This window comes from Bison bison, unplaced genomic scaffold (assembly GCF_000754665.1).
Source record: "Bison bison bison isolate TAMUID 2011002044 unplaced genomic scaffold, Bison_UMD1.0 scf7180017864066, whole genome shotgun sequence".
Lineage (NCBI taxonomy): Eukaryota > Metazoa > Chordata > Mammalia > Artiodactyla > Bovidae > Bison > Bison bison.
Genome location: NW_011494638.1, coordinates 3,641,939 through 3,665,552, shown reverse-complemented (window position 1 = coordinate 3,665,552; position 23,614 = coordinate 3,641,939). Strand labels below are relative to the sequence as shown.

The following is a 23,614-nucleotide window of genomic DNA, read 5'->3' as shown; positions in this document are numbered from 1 at the left end:
TTTCCATGGTATTTTACTTTCCTCGTTCTTCTCATGAGTCTTCAAGTCCACCTCCCTCCCTGCCCTCAGTTTCTAGTCGTTGCTGTCTTTTCTGTCCTGTAACACCCCTTCTTCGGTGTGAATGACTGCTGAATGTGGTTCTTCATCCTAACTGTTGGCTCCAGTCCACACTTCCAGTCACCTGCTGGTCAGCTCCACTCCAGTGCTTCTCTGGCATCTCGGATTTGGCATGTCACTGGCTCCACCGAGCATATCCTCTTCTATTTCTGTTGGTCAACCCAGGCTGGAAACTCGGGAACTTTCATACCCCTTCTTATTCATCCTTTCTCTCAACAGTCTCATTTAGTCAGCTATTTCCCAAGTATATGTAATAAAATCTGCAGTGTCTAGCCTGGCTCTCAAAGCCCTCTGAGATCTCACCCCCAGCCCAACTTTTCTTTGTGACCCTCACTCATGCACCCTATACTGAGCACTTCTTTATCACTCATCCTTGATCCTAGTGTTCCTGTCCCCAAACCTTTGTTTATACTCTATTGCCTCCATCTCTTTTTTCCCCATGCCTACTAAAAGGTCAAATTCTGATCAGATGCACTTCTGTGGTGTCCTCTCCATGCCCCAAACTACTAGTAAGCTTCCCCTCTTTTTTAATTCCCTTAGAGTTCCAACAAATCTCTTTGCACCAGTTACTCCTATCTTGCATGGTGCTTATTTGTATCTTTGTCTTAACTCCCCTAGTACATTATTACCTAAACAAATTTGAGAGCAACTGAAATATTTCAATTTCGTAATCTTAAAGACAAGGAAACTGAATGCCAGGATGGAGACTACCTTTGCAGCCACACTGCTACTAAATCCAAGATTAAAATCCAAATCCCCCAATTCTCAAACCAGCCCCCTCCTCTGCATTTATTTATTTAGAACTAAAAAGCACCTACTCAGTGCCAGACATTTTCCAAATCATTTTATGTATATAAATTCATTTAATCCCCATTTTATAGAGGAGGAAACTCAATCTGAACCCAAGTAGTCTTATCTGCTCCCAGGGTCTGTCCTTTCACCATTATACCATTCTGCCCTTCTACATGAGAGGGAAGAGGGATTAGGGGTCATAAGATGCTTCTCGTTGTCATTCAGTCACTAAGTTGTGTCTGACTCTTTGCAACCCCATGGACTGGAGCATGACAGGCCTCCCTGTCCTTCACTATCTCCTGGAGTTGGCTCAGCTTCATGACAATTGAGTTGGTGATGCCATCCAACCATCTCATCTTCTGTTCACCCTTCTCCTCCTGCCCTCAGTCTTTTCCAACATCAGGGTCTTTTCCAGTGAGTCGGCTCTTTGCTTCAGGCCAAAGTGTTGGAGCTTCAGCTTCAGTGTTAGTCCTTCCAGTGAATAGTCAGTGCTGTTGTTTCTAATAATTAGTTTATTACTATCGGTATTTTATAATTTTTATTTGTAGGTTATTATTATTGTTGATGTTATACACTGTCACTACTTTAAGTACTTCAAGTGAATCAGTTTCTGTCCTCCTCTCACCGCCTCAAGAGAGATGCTTTATCATCATCACATCCATCATATAGATTACTTTAACAAAGGTAAAGAGAGAGAAAATAAACTTCCCAAGTTACACAGTAATGACCAAGGTAAATTGGAATCCAGGCTGTCTGGGTCTGACATCTCAGCCCTTAACCCTTTTGCTAAACCATCTCTTAGCTTCCTAGTAGTGCTGAGCCATTAGATAAGTTGTCTTCTGTTTGTCTCAGCACCCTGTAGAGGACAAGTGACAAAAGCAGCACCTCGCTCACAGGGTTTTTAACGTTCACATGAAATACTTCTGGGTATGACAAAAACTGATCCAGGGCAGCCCTTTCCCCTTTCTCCAGCTTTGCATTTCATCAAGTCTTTATAATATGGTGAAACTAAAGCAGTTGCCCTGGAGGAGAAAACGGCAACCCACTCCAGTATTCTTGCTGGGATAATCGCATGGACAGAGGAGCCTGGCCGGCTACAGTCTATGGGGTTGCAAAGAGTCGGACACGACTGAGCAACTTAGCATGCACAGTCAAAGCAGTATCGCATTTCCTGGACTTGAATTGCTCTTTCATCAGTTTCAGTGGGTATCAGAGTATCTCCCACCTTAATAGCTAGATGAGTCATCCTTGTCCTTACAGGCACACAGATGCCATCTAGTGATAGAGAAGAGAAATGCAAGTTATTTTAAGTAAAACCCTGGAAGAAGGCAGGGGTTTTTTGTTGTTTTGTGGTCTTTGAAAACCTGTTGCAGTGAAAAGTGGGTGATATTTTACCAACACTTTCAGTAGGTTACTTAAGATTTTGTGTCAAGATACAATTAATGCATGGTTGTTAAATCATATGATTTTAGAATAGAATTAAAGCAGGTTCTGTTTTAATCTTTGTGCATCTTTAAAAGACCTGTGCATTACAAGGAGTCTCATTGTACTGATCTTTGTTTTTGTTTTTTTTTTTTTTTGCTCCAAGTTGTTGTCGCTGAAAGGTAATAAACACCTAACTGTTAAAACTGGATATAATTAACAATAAATCAATTTGTTGTGTCCATCTGCTTGATGTATCTAATGCTAGTCCTCAGATTTTCCCATACTTCATTTATATGAAACAATCTACTGTTCTTCCATTAGGGAAGAAGTCTATTAAGTCGCTTTCCTAAGCATTTATCTTCATCAGGTAGTTTCTTTGTTAACACATGATAACGTATTCAATTAATATAGAAGACATAGGTGAAGGTGGATTTGACACTAAGAGGACTATACACCATGTGACGTGGTTGCCACAACAGCAAGCATTCTTAGTGGCCATAAACGTAAAACACAGCTCCTTCAATATGTGTACAACTCTGATACACATTTGAGGGCTTTTGCCAGCTCTGCAAACCTGGGAATGTTCATGAGGACAGAGGGTAGTTAGAGCTCAGCTTCATTGTCTGCTAATTGCTGATTTGCTGATATTCTGGAGTCTGAACCTTGCTTGTATGAACGAATAGCCTTCATATCCATTTGCCTTCAGCAAGATGATCCCCAAATTTAAGTGCACCCTACTTTTGGTAGTGCCTTTTCTGTTATCCCAGGCAACTTTACTCACATAATGACAGCAGTAATGTTGTCTTTACTAATTATAGGAACTATACAAAGCCCTTAATAGGCATGATTTCATTTAATACTGTCGAAATTCCTATAAGTGATTATATCCCTGTTTTCCAAATGAAAATAAAGCTTAGAAAACTAAGAAACTTACTCAAGGTTATACAGTTGGTAAACAGTACACATATTCATTTCCTAGTCTATCCCTGTTGGCAGATTGAAATTAAGAGTTTTCTAATCCTTGAGTCTTCTGTAAAGTGCCTGACTTTTAGTAGACACTTGATAGATGTGTATTTGATACCTGTGAACTCTTTCTTGGCCAGCTAGACTTCTGGTTCTGATTCTCCCTTATGTGAAACAAACTCATATAGAAGAACTGATAGTAAGAATGAAACAAAGCGAAGAAAGAGAGGTGGGTCCTAGGACCAGTGGAGAAAAAATAAAAGGTAGAACCGTAGTCGTGTTTTAGAAAGGAGAGCTTCAACTTTGGCCACAAGTTGACTCCCTAATAAAGACAGGTTAATTTGGCTGAGATCTTGAGCACATTAACTTAAACTGACACTCCAGAGTTAAGTATCAAAATGTTTAGCCAGATATGTGTTAAATTAATTTGGGCTTCCTTTCCTGACCCTTCATCTTTATATATTGCTAAAGCTTTAGACAAGTTTAACCATAAATCCATATGCTACCTATCACCCCTGGAATCAGTTAAGAAATTAGCCCTGTTGAGGAGTGATTTCTATGCCCCTTGTATTGAGTTTTGAAGGAAGTGGGACCAGCTCTCTCCCCCATTTCTCATTTTCCTTCCCTCACTGGGTTTTGAGGAGGCCTGTGCTGTTCTTTGTGGCTGCTCTTCCTGACTCTGCTGGTTTCCCCTGAAACCACAGAGTTTAAGTCTGCTGAGTCTTTTGTAACCAAGCACCACATACGTGGCAGTGCTTGACTCAAGAAGGCCTCTAACAGGCCCTGGAAACTCGCTCCCCAGGGCATTTCACAACATTGATCCTAAGTCTCTGCTTTGTCCCTTTTGTATCATCACAGGGTCTTTGCAGAACTGTAGAGTTTTATGACTTGTGCTACTTTGCTGAGGTTCATTATGTGTGCACTTAACTGTACTTAACATGTTGGTCCTAAATTTTATTTTTTTATTCTGTATCTTTAATTTTGTTAATTGTGCAACTGTTCTCTGTTTTCTTTCTTAGCTGGTAACTTGTTGCCTGGTTATGGTCATCTTATGGGCTTCCCTGGTGTTTAATGATGAATTTGCCTGCCAAGCAGGAGACGTGGATTTGATCCCTGGGTTGGAAAGATCCCTTGGAGAAGGAAATGGCAACTCACTCCAGTATTCTTGCCTGGGAAATCCCATGAACAGAGGAGCCTGGTGGGCTATAGTCCATGGAGTTGCAAACAGTTGGACATGACTTAATGGCTAAACACCAACAGTGCTCATCTTAATGTTATTTGAGGTCTTCTGGTCCTTGGGTCCCCTCTTAAATTTACAAAAGTAGATGAAATGAAATTTCTAGCAAATTGACAAACAAGAATGAGCCAGGTTTTTCCTGGGGTCTCTGGATTCACAAACCAAAATAATACAGCGACTAGATTTTAAAATTGGAGTCATATTTTTATAGCCTAAGAGAGAGGAATACATGGCAAATGCAAGCGGCCCACAGCTCAGCTTGGTCCCCAGCCTGGTATTTTTTATTTTTTAAAGTAAGATTCTTTATAGAGCATGAAGAATAGATCACATGTGAACAAATGTGAATGGATTTTCCCTTTCCTTTACATTATTTTTCCTACCTAGTATGTCCTCGGAGAAGACAATAGCACATGAACTAATCACGAAGCTGATCATACACTGATCACATGACTGTGCATGTACTGATCACGTGGCTGAACATGCAATGTTCAAGTGGCAGATCATGCACTGATCACGTGGCTGATCATGAACTATGTCCTAGTGGCTCAGACAGTAAAGAATCAGCCAGCAGTGGGGGAAACCCGGGTTCAGTCCCTGGGTTGGGAAGATCCCCTGGAGAAGGGAATGGCAACCGACTCCAGTATTCTAACCTGGAGAATTCCATGGACAGAGGAGTCTGGTGAGCTATGGTCCATGGGATTGCAGAGAGTTGGGCACGACTGAATGATTAACACACACAGTATATCTTAAAAAAATTTTTTCTACTAAAATAATTTCCAAAATTATCCTGGTTCATGTTTTATCTTTTTTGTGTGGAGAGAAAGGAATCTCATTTACTCAGTGTATTGAATACTTATTTGCCTGTCTGTGGTTTACCTTTACCTGACCTCACATGGACTTGAAGGGGAAGGAGCCCAGCGCTGGAGATGGTTGCTCTGGCCACGTGGATGGTTTCCAGGGGGCCTCAGAAGAGCTGCCTCTTCTGGTGTAGGGCTTGCTGGCGTCTGTGCTGAGTGGGTAATAGCCAGGCATGGGGCATGTTGAGGAACCAACTGTGTTCTCTCATCTTCTTAGGACATTTAAGCTGCTTCTGTCTGATCAGCAGCAACAAAAAAGGTTAATTCTGGGTTTAAAACTTGGGGTAAGCAGCTCACTTTTTTAAAAGAGGAAAATGAAGAATCAATTTTAGGGCTAAAAATAAGTAACCATTCCGGAGAGGTGTTTATGAAGTGTTGGTTGACTGTTTGCACAGTGGAAAAAAGCTTAATCTCTCTACCTCTACTCATAACCCTCAAAAAAATCAGCTTTCTAGGCGAGTTAGCTGTATCTGTGTCTGGCTCTGGGAGAACGTGAGCTGCGTTCATCAAATGCTGTTTCATCCTTCCTTTTCTATGTCTCGTAACTCCTGGCATAACACATCACACTCAGGAGGCTGTCCTAAAGGTACTCTTCTAATTGAATAGAGATAGGATAAAGCAATATGTTTGAATAACTTCTGCAGAGAGGTGATTGAGTTACATTTGTACCCATTCACAGGGAGAATTTGTAATGTGGGTCTCTGGATTCAGTTGACTAATGAATACAGCAATAGGAAGAAAGAAAGAAGAAAACAGATTCAAATTAAGTAGCCACTGATCTGAACAGAAGCCTTTTGAATCAGAATTTCAGGGCTGAATATTAGAGATCATTTCAGTGATGAAACTCAAATGTGTTTATGTTTTCTGATAATTATCTTATAAAATTTGAAAATTTCTGTTTTAAAATGCATTATCAGAAGACATACTTACTGTGACAAAGGCACTTGTATTTGTGTAAATTTAAATGCCCTGTATTTTTGTCATAGAAATATCCACAAGTTCTTGGTTCAGCTTTGTGTGACATTGGACATGCTACTTAACACTTTTGTATGATGGTTTATAAAATAGGAATAACAAACATATGTCTTACAGTGTTTTGTTTAAAAGATATTCTCTATAGGATGGTGAAATGTTAGTCTTCTTACCTTTCTATCTAGAAAGTACAGAAATGTTCTAAGTTGTATACATTTTTCTTGTGTAATTTTGTCAGAACAGAAAAATTTTATGTTTTAGGATATCCTTTTAATGCATTTAATATTAAATATTAAAATGCATCCATTTCAAAAATATTTATACAAAGTCTTAAATTACATTGGAAAATTTAGTAAACTTCACATCTTGTTTTTGGATTTTAAATGTTTGAATTCAGTGTAGAATTATTTTTATTATATTATTCTAAGGTTTTTTTCGCATTTGATATATCTACTAAGGATGATTGTTTTCCTTTGTGAAATTCCTATGGATTTATTTATATATGTTATTATTATTTAGAGAATTATAATGTAGAAATACATTAGAAATAGACTTGCCATATGACCCAGCGGTCCCTCTTCTGGGTATATATCAAAAGGAAATGAGATCAGTACCTCAAAGAGTTATCTACATCCTCATGTTCTTTGCAGAATTAGTCACAGTAGACAAGCTGTGAAAACAACCTGAATGCCTGTTAGCAGGTAAATAGAAAAATAAAATGGGGCACACGCACACACACACACACACACACACACACACACACACAATGGAATGTTATTCAGCTTTTAAAAAGAAATCTTACCATTTTCATGACTTAAATGAAATAGAGGACATTATGCTAAATGAAATAAGCCAGAAAGACAAATATGACATGATTTCATTTATATATGGAATCTAAAATACTTAAACTCTCAGAAGCAGAAAGTGGAATGGTGGTTACCAGGGGTGGGGAAAATGGGGAGATGGCTCGAGTTTCAGTTATGCAGGATGAGTAAGTTCTGGAGGTCTGATGTACAGCATGGTGATTGTAGTTCTCAATGATGTATACTTGAAATTTACTGAGAGTATAAATCTTAAATGTTTTTACCACATATATACATACACACACAAATGGTTAAATAGTGAAGTAATGGGTCTATCTGTTAATTCACTTGATTATAGTGATCATTTCACAATGTATACCCATATCAAACATCAAGGTTATATACTTTAAATATATATAATGTATAAATTTTATTTGTATATTAAACAACTATACCTCAATGAAGATGTGGGGAAGAAAGAATTACATTATTTCTGAATAATGTTTATTTTTGCCTTAAGCAAGTATTATTCTATAGGTGTTATCATAAACACTAACATTTAAATGTATTTATATCATTAAGCTTCATAAATATCTCCTAAAGTATATTTTTAAAAATTTTTAACCACTTAATTCCTCAAAAACCTGAAAAAATTTTTTGTTTAATATGTATGAGAATCCCAGGGTTGGGAGAGCCTGGTGGGCTGCCGTCTATGGGGTCTCACAGAGTCGGACACGACTGAAGCGACTTAGCAGCAGCAGCAGCAGCAGACTTTTAGTTTCTGTATTGTGATAGTTAATGATCTCCAGTAGAGGGAGCTCCAAGTCATCTTTCTTAATAAATATAGCTCTCACCTGAAATGTGAGTGTGAGGAAAGGGCATAGGATGAAATAAAGTTAACACACGGTTGTAAACATTTTCAAAGGTACTAAAGAATGACAGCTGTAATTCTTAGGGGGAAAAACAATCTCAGTTTGATTTCCATGCTTTTAACTTAACTACCATCAAATAACTAAACAGAAAACTATGTAGCTTAACCACTTGTAAGGAATCCATCAGTCAGCCCAAGGCTTTTAAAATCAAGAATCTATGTCTGGTCATTTGAGGAAGGGAGAAAACAGTGGTGGTAATGTTTTTGTTTGAAGTAAGGTTAAATAAAGTAAAATTTTATTAATTGGTATTATTGTGACTGTCTAGTCACAATAGCAAAGGTGAATTGCTGAGTCATTGTGTAGGACAAGGAGAGAGAAAATTTTCATTTTATTTAGAGCTTTTACTCATTCAGAATATTTTAACACCAAAATCTAGAAAATCTATAGAACCCTTGTTTCCATCTAGAAAACTGGAACTAATTATTACCTGTTGGTTTCTTTACAGACCCGAGAAGGAAGTATCATGTGAGGCTTCTGGCTTACAACAGCATAGAAGATGGCTACCAGGCGGATCAGACAGTTAGTACACCGGGATGCGTGTGTAAGTAAGAGCTGCAGTAGCTTGCTTCACTGTGTAAGACTCATCCTCTTTTTTTCTCCTCTTCTTTCTTTAAATTTAAGTCTCTTTACTACTTGGATACCTTGATGGTTTTATTACTTTTGTATCTTCCAGGATACTCAACATAGAATTTGGAACCAAGTACATACTCAGTAACTATTTGAGACTTGTTTAATCATAAGAACCTGTTTTAGTTTTGCATGCAAGAGATCATTAGAAATTAAACTAGGAAAATAACCCTGAATACCTACATATATTTTCTTTTATCTCCTTTAACCTTGAGGCTAATTGTTTCCTTCCAGTTGCTGTTCAGTTTTATTGCTACTGAAAGCTGTTTGGTTTTATTGCTACTAAAGAGGATGTCAGTCTAGTTTTTAAGTCTCCTGCTGGCTTTCTGAATATTTTTGGCTGGTAGCTTGACTCCTCTGTGCTTCTGTTTTGCATTTTAAGTATTGATAATATTTAATTCCTTATCTAACTCATGGAAGAGTCGCTCAGGTTTGAACGATGTATCTCTAGACCACTGTGAACCTTTGATGGAATAAAGACCTAAAGGGAGGGGTGTTACGATTTTACCATTTTACGACTTTCTGTATTAAATATTACGCCATGTGCCAAAGTAATATTGTCTTTTTCAATAGCTGTTCGTGATCGCATGGTTCCTCCTCCACCACCACCCCACCATCTCTATGCGAAGGCTAACACCTCATCTTCCATTTTTCTGCATTGGAGGAGGCCTGCATTCACCACTGCACAGATGATTAACTACACCATCCGCTGTAACCCTGTTGGCCTGCAGAATGCTTCTTTGGTTCTGTACCTTCAAACGTATGTAACTTCTATTAATGGTTGTTTTGTTTGCTCTCCTCCCCACTCACACTTCCTTCTTTACCATCTTGAGCCAGCTTGAGCTTCAGCTGTAAGCAGTTGTCTCAGGACCTGTTCTATGTATACAGTGGTGGGAGATTTCATCTTTACATATTCAATCTGAGAACCATATTTTTTGAAACTGAATTTTCAAAAATGATTTTTTTTGTTTCCCTAGACTCACACAGCAAAATTAGACAAGAAACTATCAATATTAATGACCTTCAATCAGCTAAACTTAGCATTTTTAAAGAAGGAAACGAGACAATTTTCAGATTACATCAAAAAATAAACCTAGTTATTCTGTTTGCTAGGTTATAGTTAGAAACCCATAAAATGCTTTAAAGGAATGATTTGACTTCCAGTATTTCAGAGGAAATCCCTTTGATTTGGGACATATTTATACTCTTAATTTCCTAGTTTCCTCTTGGAGAGGCCGCTTTTAGGCTTATTTCTATAATATCAAATATAGCATTTTAACAGTCAAATTAGATTCCTAATTTTTTTAAAAAGAAAATGAAGAGGTAATAATAACAATAACCTATATTGATTGGAAATACAATCTTTTAGAAACAACGTACTAACAATTTTATTACTACTTATTATAGATCAGAAACTCACATGTTGGTTCAAGGTCTAGAACCAAACACCAAATATGAATTTGCTGTTCGACTGCATGTGGATCAACTTTCCAGTCCCTGGAGCCCCGTTGTCTACCACTCTACACTTCCGGAAGGTAAAGAAAGCAACTCCTTGTGGGTTTTACCTACATATTTGATATGTGTGTGTGTGTGTGTGTGTGTGTGTGTGTGTGTGTCTCACTTTGAAGAAGAATCTACCCTGGTTGCCACCTACCAGTCTACCTGTATATATTTGTGTTGCTTCTTAACTTTTGAAGTTTCTTTTCCTTTATTATAGTAAAAACGTTTTTCCTCTCAACGTGTTGCACAAGCAAGTGAACTTAAATTTAGGGTCATTTTAGGGGGTGCTACATTTTCTAAGAACAAGTATAATGTACAAGGCTGCACCCAGGCAATTTAAAATGGAAGTAAGTAAATAATGTATTTAATGATGTTGTTTAGTTGCTAAGTCATGTCCAACTCTTGCGAACCCATGGACTGTAGCCTGCCAGGCTCCTCTGTCCATGGGATTTCCCAGGCAAGAATATTGAAGTGGGTTGCCATTTGCTTCTTCAATTTAATGATATTAGGAGGCCATATTAGAACCTAATGTGAGTAGTAGCTTGATGCTGTGCCTAGTACAGTATACATGATACCTGACTGAGCACCAGTTCTGTAGCTTACCTATAGCACTTGCTAAAATGTTTCATGTCTCTAAACCTGCATTTCCTTTTTCTGGAAAAAAAAATTTTTTTTAATTATTTATTTATTTGGCTGCATTTGAGTCTTAGTTGCAGCATGTAGGCTCTTTCGTTCCAGTGCAGGGCTCTCTAGTTGTGGTGTGGGCTCCAGAACTCGCAGGCTCTCTAGTTTTGGCATATGGGCTTAGTTGCTCTGCTGCATGTGGGATCTTAGTTCCCTGACCAGGAATCTAACCCACATCTCCTGCATTGCAAAGTGGATTCTTAACCACTGGACCACCAAGGAAGTCCCAGCATTTCCTTTTTTTAAAAAAATTAACTTTTCTTGGGATATAGTTGCTTTACAATGTTGTGTTAGTTCCTATTGTACAGCAAAATGAACCGGCTCTACATATACATATATCCCCTCTTCTTTAATTTTCTTCCCATTTAGGTCGCCACAGAGCATTGAGTAGAGTTCCCTGTGCTACACAGTAGAATCTTACTAGTTACCTATTTTATACCTAGTTAGTGTATATATGTCAGTCCCAGTCTCCCAATTCATCCTACCTCCTCTTGCTGCTTGGTATCCGTACATTTGTTCTCTACATCGTTGTCTTTATTTCTGGTTTGCAAACAAGTTTATCTGTATTCTTTTTCTAGATTTCACATATAGGCAATGTTATATGATATTTCTTTTTCTGATTTACTTCACACTGTATGACAGTCTTTAGGTCCATCCACATCTCTGCAAATGGCATAATTTCATTCCTCTTTATCTTTGAGTAATATTCCATTGTCTATATGTACCACATTGTATATATGTACCATTCTTCTGTCAGTGGACATTTAGACTGCTTCCATGTCCTGGCTATGTAAGTAGTGTTACAGTGAACATTGGGGTGCATGTATTTTTTTTGAATTATGATTTTCTCTGAGTATAAGCCCAAGGGTGAGATTACTGGGTTATATAGTCGTTCTGTTTTTAGCTTTTTTAAGGAACCTCCATACTGTTCTCCATAGTGGCTGTATAATTTACATTTACTACCAACAGTGTACGGAGAAGGAAATGGCACCCCACTCCAGTACTCTTGCCTGGAAAATCCCATGGACGGAGGAGCCTGGTAGGCTGTAGTCCATGGGGTCGCTAAGAGTCGGACATGACTGAGCGACTTCACTTTCACTCTTCACTTTCATGTGTTGGAGAAGGAAATGGCAACCCACTCCAATGTTCTTGCCTGGAGAATCCCAGGGACGGTGGAGCCTGATGGGCTGCTGTCTATGGGGTCGCACAGAGTCAGACACGACTGAAGCGGCTTAGCAGCAGCAGCAGCACAAACAGTGTAAGAGGGTTCCCTTTTCTCCAAACCCTCTCCAGCATTTATTGTTTGTAGATTTTTTTGATCATGGCCATTCTGACTGGTGTAAAGAGATACCTCATTGTAGTTTTGACTTGCATTTCTCTAATAATCAGTACTGTTGAGCATCTTTTCATGTGTTTGTTGGCCATCTGTATATCTTCTTTGGAGAAATGTCTGTTTAGGTCTTTGCTCATTTTTTGATTGGGTTGTCTGTTTTGATATTGAGTTGCATGAGCTGTTTATATATTTTGGAGATTAATCTCTTGTCAGTTCCTTCATTAGCAAGTATTTTCTCTCCTTCTAAGTTGTCTTTTCATCTTATGATTTCCTTTGTTGTGGAAAAGCTTTTAAGTTTAATTAGGTCCCATTTGTTTATTTTTGTTTTTATTTTTGTTACTCTAAGAAGCGGGTCAAAAGAGATCTTGCTGTGATTTATGTAAGTGTTCTGCCTATGTTTTTTTAATATTATTTTTATTTATTTATGTGGCTGTGCTGGGGTCTTAGTTGTGGGATGCGGGATCCAGTTTACCCCACCGGGGATTGAACCCAGGCCCCCTGCGTTGGGAGCATAGTGTCTTAGTCACTGAACCACCAGGGAAGTCCCTGTCTATGTTTTCTCCTAAGAGTTTTATAGTGTCTGGCCATACATTTAGGTCTTTAGTCCACTTTGAATTTATTTTTGTGTGTGGTGTTAGGGAGTGTTCTAATTTCATTCTTCTACATGTACCAGTTCAGTTTTCCCAGCACCACTTACTGAAGAGACTGCCTTTTCTCCATTGTACATACTTGCCTCCTTTGTCATAGACTAGGTAACCATAGGTGCATGGGTTTATCTCTCAACTTTCTATCCTGTCCCATTGATCTGTATTTCTATTTTTGTGCCAGTGCCATACTCTTTTTTAAAAAATTTAACTTCTTAGTTTGTACTGGGGTATAGCTGATTAGCAAACAATGTTGTGATAGTTTCAGGTGAAGAGCAAAGGGATTCAACCATACATATACATATATCCATTCCCCTCCAAACTCCCCTCCCATCTAGGCTGCCACATAACGTTGAACAGAGTTCCATGTGCTATACAGTAGGTCCTTGTTGGTTATCCATTTTAACTATAGCAGTGTAAATAACCCAGCTCCCTAATTTTCCTATCCTAATTTTCCCATCCTTCCCCCGCAGCAACCACAAGTTCATTCTTTAACCCTGTGAATCTCTTTCTGTTCTGTAAGTGAGTTCATTTGTATCATTTCTTTTTAGATTCCATATGTAAGGGATATCATACGATATTTCTCTTTCTCTGTCTGACTGACTTCACTGTATGACAGTCTCTAGGTCCATCCATGTTGCTGCAGATGGCGTTACTTCATTCTTTTTAATGGCTGAGTAATATTCCATGTACCACATCTTCTTTATCCGTTCCTCTGTCAATGCACATTTAGGTTGCTTCCATGTCTTGACTATTGTAAACAGTACTACAGTGAACACTGGAGTGCATGTATCCTTTCAGATCATGTTTTCTTCTGGGTATATGCCCAGGAGTGGGATTGCAGGGTCATATGATAGCTCTGTTTTTAGTTTTTCAAGGAACCTCCATACTGTTCTACATAGTGGCTGTACCAATTTACATTCCTAACAACAGGGTAGGAATGTTCCCTTCTCTCCATATCCTCTCCAGCATTTATCGTCTGTGGATTTTTTGACAATAGTCATTTTGACTGGTGTTAGATGATATCTCATTGTAGTTTTGATTTGCATTTCTCTAACAGCACTGTTGAACATCTTTTCATATGCCTCTTGGCCACCTGTATGTCTTCTTTGGAGAGATGTTTATTATAAGTCTTCTGCTTATTCATTAATTGGGTTGTTTGTTTTGATGATGTTAAGCATCATGAGCTGTTTATAAACTTTGGAAACTAATCCCTTGTCAGTCACATTATTTGCAAATATTTTCTCCCAGTCTGTGGGCTGTGTTTTGGTTTATTTATTGTCTCCTTTGCTATGCAAAAACTTTTTTGAGTTTAAGTAGGTCCCATTTGTTTATTTTTGTATTTATTTCCATTATTCTGGGAGACAGATTGAAAAACATACTGCTGTGATTTATGTCAGAGACTGTTCTGCCTATGTTTTCCTCTAAGAGTTGTACAGTGTCTGGTCTCACATTTCCATCTTTAATTGATTTTGAGCGTATGTTTGTGTATGGTATTAAAGAATTATCTAATTTCATTTTTTACATGTAGCTGTCCAGGTTTCCCAGCACCATTCATTGAAGAGACTGTCTTTACAAGAATTTGTAGTCTTGTCTCCTTTGTCATAAATTAATTGACCATTGGTACATGGATTTATTTCCAGGTTTTCTATCCTGTTCCACTGATCTATATTTCTATCTCTGTGCCAGTACCATACTGTCTTGATTACTGTAGCTTTGTAGTATAGTCTGAAGTCAGGGAGCCTGATTCCTCCAGTTCTGTTTTTCTTTCTCAAGATTGCTTTGGCTGTTTGGAATCTTTTGTTTCCATACAAATTGTAAAAAATTTTGTTCTAATTCTTTGAAAAATACCATTGGTAATTTAATAGGGATTATATTGAATCTGTAGATTGCTTTGGGTACTATTATCATTTTCACAATATTGATTCTTCCAATTGAAGAACATGGTGTATCTCTCCATGCTTTTCCTTTTCTCTAGAATGAGGGTGAATGTGTAGATGATCTCTAAGAACCACTGCAGCTCTTTTTTTAATGATGTTGAGAGAAAACAATGGATATTTATTTAAGTGAGCATTGGGCTGTTTTGCTATGGTTTTGACAATATTCCATATAGGCATGTTGCTCAAATCCAGCTCTTCACATCTTTAGCTCATAGTGAACATGGGATCAGCTGAAATCCCAAGACTTCCCTACCTTCTGTAGATATAAGGTGTTAGTCTAAAGTCTGTTCTGTAAACTCACTGATTCACAGCATTTGGAGAATAACTGAATATTTCAGTCTCAAAAGTATTTTCTTGAGTGGCTTCCTGCTGCTACTGCTGCTGCTAAGTCGCTTCAGTGCGACCCCATAGACGGCAGCCCATCAGGCTCCACCGTCCCTGGGATTCTCCAGGCAAGAACACTGGAGTGGGTTGCCATTTCCTCTCCAATGCATGAAAGTGAAAAGTGAAAGTGAAGTCGCTCAGTCATGTCTGACTCTTTGCGACCCCATGGACTGCAGCCTACCAGGCTCCTCCGTCCATGGGATTTTCCAGGCAAGAGTACTGGAGTAGGGTGCCATTGCCTTCTCTGGAGTGGCTTCCTAGATCAGGTTAAGTATACATTATATGCATTTTAGTAGTAAGTGTAGAACTGTAAACCTTTCTAGTTGTCATTGTGGCAAAACAGTATGAAGAGCCCTAAAAATGCTGACAACTTTTGACTCAGCAGTTCCTCATCTAGGAATCTACCACGTCCTTTATATTCTTTTTAATGCTTTAAACATAATAAAAATAAAATTAGCCTTGTGGTAAAGAAGAGAAACATCATATTTTGGTGTATCACTAATGGTCTGTGCAAGCTGTGATTTTGAGATGTTTTTATAGCAGCTGCTAGTGTTTCTAACTCTCATCTGTACCTATCCAGGTATTTGAGTAACTTAGTGACCATTCTCTCCTAATAATACAATATTTTCTGCATGTGCACACAGCACCAGCAGGCCCACCAGTTGGAGTGAAAGTGACATTGATAGAGGACGACACTGCTCTGGTTTCATGGAGACCTCCTGATGGGCCAGAAACAGTTGTGACGCGTTATACTATATTGTACGCATCCAGGAAGGCCTGGATTGCAGGGGAGTGGCAGGTCCTCCATCGAGAAGGTAAGTATGACCAGAATTTACCAAAGGGCATGAGAAGTAAGACTATTAATGATAAGGAAACAAAGGGAAAGAGGGATCTCGAGTTCATTTTGAATTTATATTTATGAAGTAACAAATGACTAAGGATTTTGGTTTTATTCTAGGGACATTGGGAAGCCATTGACATACTTTAAGCATGAGCATAATTCATGCTTCAGAAAGCTCACTCTGAGTATTATGAATAGAAGAGGTTTGGTAGAGGAGAAGTAGGGGTAAGAGTAATGCAAGCAGACTAGAAAATGATTGCTGTGGTCCAGGAAAGAGAGAAGCCTAGATTAGGTGGTGAGGATTGAGATGGAAAGGAGAGAGAGGTTGAAAGACACTGAGGAGATAAAATTAACAGGACTTGGTAGCTAAAGAGGGAGAGAGAGGATAAGAAAGAAAGAATTGTTACAGATACTACTGTATTTCCTGTGGTTGTGTGTCTTGCACTAGAGTAGCAAACAATGGTAGAAAACCTGGTTTAATGGAGAAGACCTTTGTACAACTACTAAAATGGTCCATGTGCAAATAAATTGACCCATATGAATACCAGACAGTGTCTACTTAAGTACAGGGAAAAGTTGATTAAGGCTTAGGAACATTGAATTTAAATTTTTTCATACCAACTGTATTTTGCCTGAGAAAAAAATGAATTCTAGAACTCAGTATTCTTATTTCATGCTGTTATAGTATGTCCTTTTAAAATTTTTCATTTGGACAAGTCCCACAAGTTTTTGGATGGGTCATCACATAAATATTATAGTTTCATTATTTTGATACTTAAAATTTTTTAAATTCAGATATAGCTCAGCTGGTAAAGAATCTGCCTGTAATGTGGGAGACTTGGGAAGATCCCTTGGAGAAGGGAACAGCTACCCACTCCAGTATCCTGGCCTGGAGAATCCCATGGACTGTGTATTCATGGAGTCGCAGAGAGTTGGACACAACTGAGTGACTTTCACTCACTCATAGTTGATTTTGATACTTTCTTAATTCAGACATGCATGCTAGGAAAAGAACAGTTTTCCAGGCAATTAAAAGCTTAAGAAGAATTTTGAGAAGGAAATTTGTTGGCTATCTAACACTTTACAGTGCCAAGTACTTCCACATACATTTTACCTTTTAAGGGGAATATTTACCCAATTAAGAGAATATACTTTAAGATCACTTATGTGGATTAATTAATATATAACACTTTTGTAACTATAAAACATATAAATGGTAACTGTAGCTGCTGCTGCTGCTGCTAAGTCACTTCAGTCGTGTCTGATTCTGTGTGACCCCGAAGATGGCAGCCCACCAGGCCCTGCCGTCCCTGGGATTCTCCATGCAAGAACACTAGAGGGGTTTGCCATTTCCTTCTCCAATGCATGAAAGTGAAAAGTGAAAGTGAAGTCGCTCAGTCGTGTCCGACTCTTAACGACCCCATGGACTGCAGCCTACCAGGCTCCTCCATCCATGGAATTTTCCAGGCAAGAGTACTGGAGTGGGGTGCCATTGCCTTCTCTGGGTAACTGTAGCTAGTAGTTGTATATTCATACACTAAGCACATGCCCCAATAAGTAATGATTTCCTAGTTACTGAACAGCCTGGAAAGTAATAAGTACCTGCTAACAATACAGTTTTGTATTTTATCCATTGCTGCTGCTGCTGCTAAGTGGCTTCAGTCGTGTCCGACTTTGTGCAACCCCATAGATGGCGGCCCACCAGGCTCCCCCGTCCCTGGGATTCTCCAGGCAAGAACACTGGAGTGGGTTGCCATTTCCTTCTCCAGTGCATGAAAGGGAAAAGTGAAAGTGAAGTCGCTCAGTTGTGTCCGACTCTTCGAGACCCCATGGTCTGCAGCCTACCAGGCTCCTCCGTCCATGGGATTTTCCAGGCAAGAGTACTGGAGTGGGGTGCCATTGCCTTCTCCAGTTATCTATTGCTAAATAGCACACCACTCTAAAATTCAGCCACTTGATTTTCTCACACTCTGGGAGTCAGCAATTAAGCCTGGGATTAGCTGGGCAGTTCTTGTGTTGGTCTCTCCTGAGGTCACTCATGAGGCTCTAACCATCTCAGAGTTTCAACGGAGTGCGGGTAACATAAAAAACATCAAGAGATTTCCAAAGTCAGGGAGCGAGGGAGTAGGATGTTCCAAGTACAAAGAATCAGACCTCTGCCTGATTCACATTTGCTAACATCCCACTGGCAGGCAAGCCCATACTTAGCTTAGTGTGGGTAGAGACTGCCCACAGGTATGGAGAGATAGAGGCGTAATTTGTGCAGGACTCTTCATCCTACAGCTGGCTACCATATTCTTAAAATACATAATTCAGTTTTTATAAATTAATTCCAAAATGATTTCTTGACACATTTGTCCAAGTGACTAACTTGATGTAATGAGTGTTATTTGTAAGTACTAATAGAAGAATTTTAATCTCATGAGCACATACTTCCTTTACCTTTTTGTATGTACCTACCTGAAAAGAAACAGTACTTTGTTTTGGTACTTTTTATTGCATTCATTTGACAGTTTCAGACAAGCAGTATTTTTGTCTCACTGATGGCCCAATAACCATCAATGGATTGTAATTGGAGGTTTTTACTTCTTCTAACTATATAATAGTGCATGGAGAGGAGAGAATCCATTTTTGCCATTATGCTGCTTCTGTAATTTTAAGAAACGTTATCAGTGAAAAACTTTTTTGTTAAATGTAGGGAACCTTTTTCATAGCTAATGCTAGTAATTTGTAGTGAACAAAAAAACAATATAAGTAAAATGTAATTGAGGTTTTTTTTTCAGAGAGAAAAATACAAAGAGTTTGAGTTGCCTACTTCTAAACAAAAAGCAAAGAATATAACATGGCATTTACAGAAAAAGAAAGCAAAGTAGTCTTGTAGTACCCAATTATGGCAACTTTGGGAAAAGGTAATGGTGTAGAAAAATATGAGGGGAAAGGGAAGAATATCAGTATCTCTTTCATATATACCTATTAATCATCTTATACATATTATGTTTTTACACATTTATGTGTAATTCACATATTTATTACCAAGTAGAACAAGTTTTTTTCGTTAGTCAAACATTTAAAAAGTGTTCCTGGTGACCATATATTTGTGGCTAAAATGGGACGTGGTAAAATGGTGTAGAACAAATGCAGGGTGAAAGTATGCTTGTGGATAATGTAAAGTGGGTCAGAAATGACAGCCTTCACCTTCCCGATACGCGGTAGATTAGCACAGAGTACTCAGTTATTTTAAAATCTACAAGGCACTGTAAGAAATCATTCTCTACTATCTACTACAGCAGTTTCTTCATAGATTAGTTTCCCAAGATGATAAAGATACCTTGCTTCCAAAAAAAAAGTTCCATAACTAAATAAGTTTGAGAAACATTATGCACTATTTCCTATTAAGAAGAATTCCTTTCCTTCAATAAAGGAGTTCATCTAACTTAATATTTACTGAATAAATTGGACTACTGATATTAAGAACCTATTGAATTGTTAAATATTGAGGGATTGCTATGTGTCAGGGTCTCTTCTAGGCATTGGCAGTACCACAATGAACAGAACAATGGCCCTTTCTTATTAGAGCGTACGTGTCAGATAACAGATATGTTCAGGTAGTGTCATAAGTGCTATGAAGAAAGCTACAGTAGTGAAAAGAACAAAGCGATGGAGTTGGTGAGTAAGTTCTTTTGAAAGAAATGGCATCTGAGCACAGCCATATGGATATCTGGGGGAAGTGCAGAGACCCTGAGATAGAGGTGTGCTTGACATTTTAGAGGAACAACAAGGAGGCCAGGGAGGCTAGAATGAAGGGAAGCGTAGGAAGTGGGAAATGAGATGGGGAGGTAGCCAAGAGAAGATCTTGTAGGCAGACTTTTTGGACCATAGACTTTTTCTAAGAGGGATGGAAGACATTGATATCGTTGACATTTTGAAAGGATTTCTTTGTCAGCCTCCTAACAGCCCACCTGAAAAATTGACTCTAGAGAGGTAAGAGTTGAAATTGGGAGACCATTTAATACTCAGGTGTCCGTGTGAGAGTTAGTAGGGGTTTGCGTGCTAAGTTGCTTCAGTCGTGTCTGACTCTGCAACTCTATGGACTGTAGCCTGCCAGGCTCCTCTCTCCATGGGATTCTCCAGGCAAAAATACTGGAGTAAGTTGCCATGCCTGCCTCCAGGGGATCTTCCCAACCCAGGGATCGAACCCACGTCTTTTATGTCTCCTGCATTGTCAGGCAAGTTCACAGTGATATTAAGAAGGAAGGTAGTAAGAAGCTATTAGAACATATTTTGAAAGAACGGTCTCCTCAATTTGCCACAGGTTGATGTGGTGTGTAAGTAAAAAAAAGAGAAACAAAGTTGATGGAGGAAATCACAGGTTTAGTTTTGAGCACAGTACATTGGAGATGCCTGTTAGATGTAAGAGAGGTTGGGTAAGCAGGGAGAGTTAAGTTCATAGGAGAGGTATGGACTAGGGATATAACTTAGAAGTCATCTGTATGGAGATGATGTTAAGACTCTGGAATTGAAAAAAATCACTTAGTGTTGACAGAAGAGAGAAAGGTATGAGATTGCATTCTGAGGCTTTTCTTCATCCACAAAATCTTACCCTTTGCTTTTATATTTTAAATGAACATTCCTTTAATAACAAATGGCTCATATTCTAATGTAAGTTCAATTGGTATTTACTGAGAGTTACCGTGAACAAAGCATCATGCTAGCCACCTTCAATTGTGCAAATGTGAAAAAAATTTTCTGTCCTCCAGAAAGGAAAGGGAATATCAGAGGTGAGGAAAAAGACTTACTTTCATTGATGATATACACTTGTGTCAGACGCTTGTCCATGGTAGTTTATTTAATCCTGGACTGCAAGGAGATCCAACCAGTCCATTCTAAAGGCGATCAGCCCTGAGTGTTCTTTGGAAGGAATGATGCTAAAGCTGAAACTCCAGCACTTTGGCCACCTTCATGCGAAGAGTTGACTCATTGGAAAAGACTCTGACGCTGGGAGGGATTGGGGGCAGGAGGAAAAGGGGACGACAGAGAATGAGATGGCTGGATGGCATCACCGACTTGATGGACCTGAGTCTGAGTGAACTCCGGGAGATGGTGATGGACAGGGAGGCCTGGCATGCTGAGATTCATGGGGTTGCAGAGTCGGACATGACTGAGCGACTGAACTGAACTGAACTGATAGTAATTATATGAGGTGGGAATTATTGCCCCCATGAGGAAAGTATAGTTCAGTGACATGTCCCAAGTTGCAAATTACTTAGTTGGTAACCTGCCAGGATTTGATCAACATTGATCCAGCGCTGAGCCCATTACACTGTCTGGTTTGTGAAGCTCCTAGTCGAGTTAAAGATTCAGATGCATATAAAAGGCTAGAGATTGAAATAATCATGCCAACTAGAATTGAGACTGTTTGCTGAAAGAATACAGGGACAGTCAGATTACTTTAGTACTTGGGCTTGACTGTGCTCATAAGGAAGACTTTCTGTGGAAGAAAGGGGAACATGGGTACACACATACACACATACACACACACACACATACACACACAGCTCATCCACTTGCAATGTTTAAATTAAGTGAATTTTAATTTCAGGTAGTGATTGGTTTTGCCAAACGCTCTCTAAAATTAAATGTATGATAATGATAAATTGGAAGCAATTTACTTATATGTCTATCTGTGAAGAAATTGAAATTTTCTTCCTCCTAGCTAATAGTAACATGTCCCAAACATTGTTGTTTTTTAATTCACCTGCCTAAGAATACTAACAGTGGAAAGACTCTTCCTGATTCTAAATAGAGGTTGGTTTGTTTATTCAACAGTTGTGCGCTCAAGTAGCTCACACTCTCTCCAGGCCAAGTTGAAACCAGAGCACAGGAAAACAAACCACCTTTAGCTCCTCAAATTTCCACTTGGTACAGCTGCCTCCCTCCATGTGACCTGCAGAGGCAGCCTCTGAATCATGACCTCAGCTCTAAGATCAGGCGCATTTCACTTGCATAATGAAATATACTACTGTAGCAAGTGCACTAGAGGAGCCAGCTCTGAGCTGGTGGTGAGTGAGGACTACCAGCAGTTGTAAGCTCTCTGAAACTATTTTAAGGGTGCCCTGCATCACAAAAAATGAGAAGAAAGCACCATAAGGAAGCTAGGTTTCCCTGTGAATATCCACCCACCAATGCAGTGCTGGAATAGCTTCCTGGCTGAATTTCTCTTATATCTGTTTTCTTAACATTAGGGCTAGTTCCTAAGGTGAGAGCCCCTTTGTAAGAAAGTACTTAAATGCCATGGCAGGACAAGAGCAGAAAGACCCCTCAAGAAATAGGAGTGCCCAGATAGGAATCCTCGGAGAAGGCACTGGCACCCCACTCCAGTACTCTTGCCTGGAAAATCCCGTGGATGGAGGAGCCTGGTAGGCTGCAGTCCATAGCGTCGCTGAGGGTCGGACACAACTGAGCGACTTCACTTTCACTTTTCACTTTCATGCATTGGAGAAGGCAATGGCAGCCCACTCCAGTGTTCTTGCCTGGAGAATCCTAGGGACGGGGGAGCCTGGTGGGCTACCGTCTATGGGGTTGCACAGAGTCGGACATGACTGAAGTGACTCAGCAGCAGATAGGAATCCTTGGCAGTCATTCCATCAGAAGAGATACCCTTCAGTACCAAAGATTATATATACATTCAAATGATAACTACTTCTGGAGAAAAGTAGATGCCAGCCATGTTGCTGGTGGTAATTTTGATAGTTAATCTGGGGTTAATCTAGTTAATCTAGATCTTCAACCCTCTGAGGTTCATACATAGCTTTGGCATTTTCTGACCTGTTTATATTCAAGAAATCTGAAAAAATAATGAGGAAGATGAAAAGCATATTCATAGTTTCAGAAATAATTGTGTTTCTAATTTAAGAAATAATAACAAAATCATCTATCACAGTTGCTGTAAGGGGTTTAAACATTTCATAAAGGAAACAAAAAGACAGCTGTCATCCACTTCCTGGCAGTCCAGTGGTTAGGTCTCAGTGCTGTCACTGCCATGGCCCAGGATCAATCAGTAGTCATGGAATTAAGATTCAGCAAGCCACAGGTGTGGCCAAAAAAGAAAAAACCTAAAAGTCTCACATTGGATTTTTTTTAAAGTAGATGTTTATATTTTTGACTGTGCTGAGTGTTAGTTGCAGCACGCAGGATCTCTGTGACATCATGCAGCATCTTCCACTGCACTGCTTGGACTCTCTAGTTGTGAAACTCAGGCTCCAGAGCAGACAGGCTTCAGTAGTTGCGGTGGCTCAGTTGCTCTGTGGCATGTGGGGATCTTAGTTCCCCAACCAGAGATGGAACCACATCCCCTCCATTGCAAGGCAGATTCTTAACCACTGGACCACCAAGGAAGTCCCTCATATTGGATTTTAAAAATATAATTGTGGAATCTGAATTTTTTGTGTCATTTTCTCTTTACCTATGTTTGAAATATTCCATAATAAAATGCTTTCAATGCTATTTGTATCCATACCTGTGTGGAGAGTAAAACATTTTATATATATATATATATATATATAT

General features: G+C 39.1%; 1 protein-coding gene across 1 annotated transcript in view; it reads left to right on the top strand.

Annotated features, from left to right (window-relative positions):
- PRTG (protogenin) overlaps positions 1 to 23,614 on the top strand; it is a 167,221-nt gene that overhangs the window by 135,524 nt on the left and 8,083 nt on the right. The window contains exons 12-15 of the mRNA XM_010836842.1: positions 8,544 to 8,639; positions 9,299 to 9,485; positions 10,133 to 10,260; positions 15,855 to 16,025. Coding sequence (XP_010835144.1) covers positions 8,544 to 8,639; positions 9,299 to 9,485; positions 10,133 to 10,260; positions 15,855 to 16,025 — 582 coding nt within the window. The remainder of the gene's footprint in view (positions 1 to 8,543; positions 8,640 to 9,298; positions 9,486 to 10,132; positions 10,261 to 15,854; positions 16,026 to 23,614) is intronic.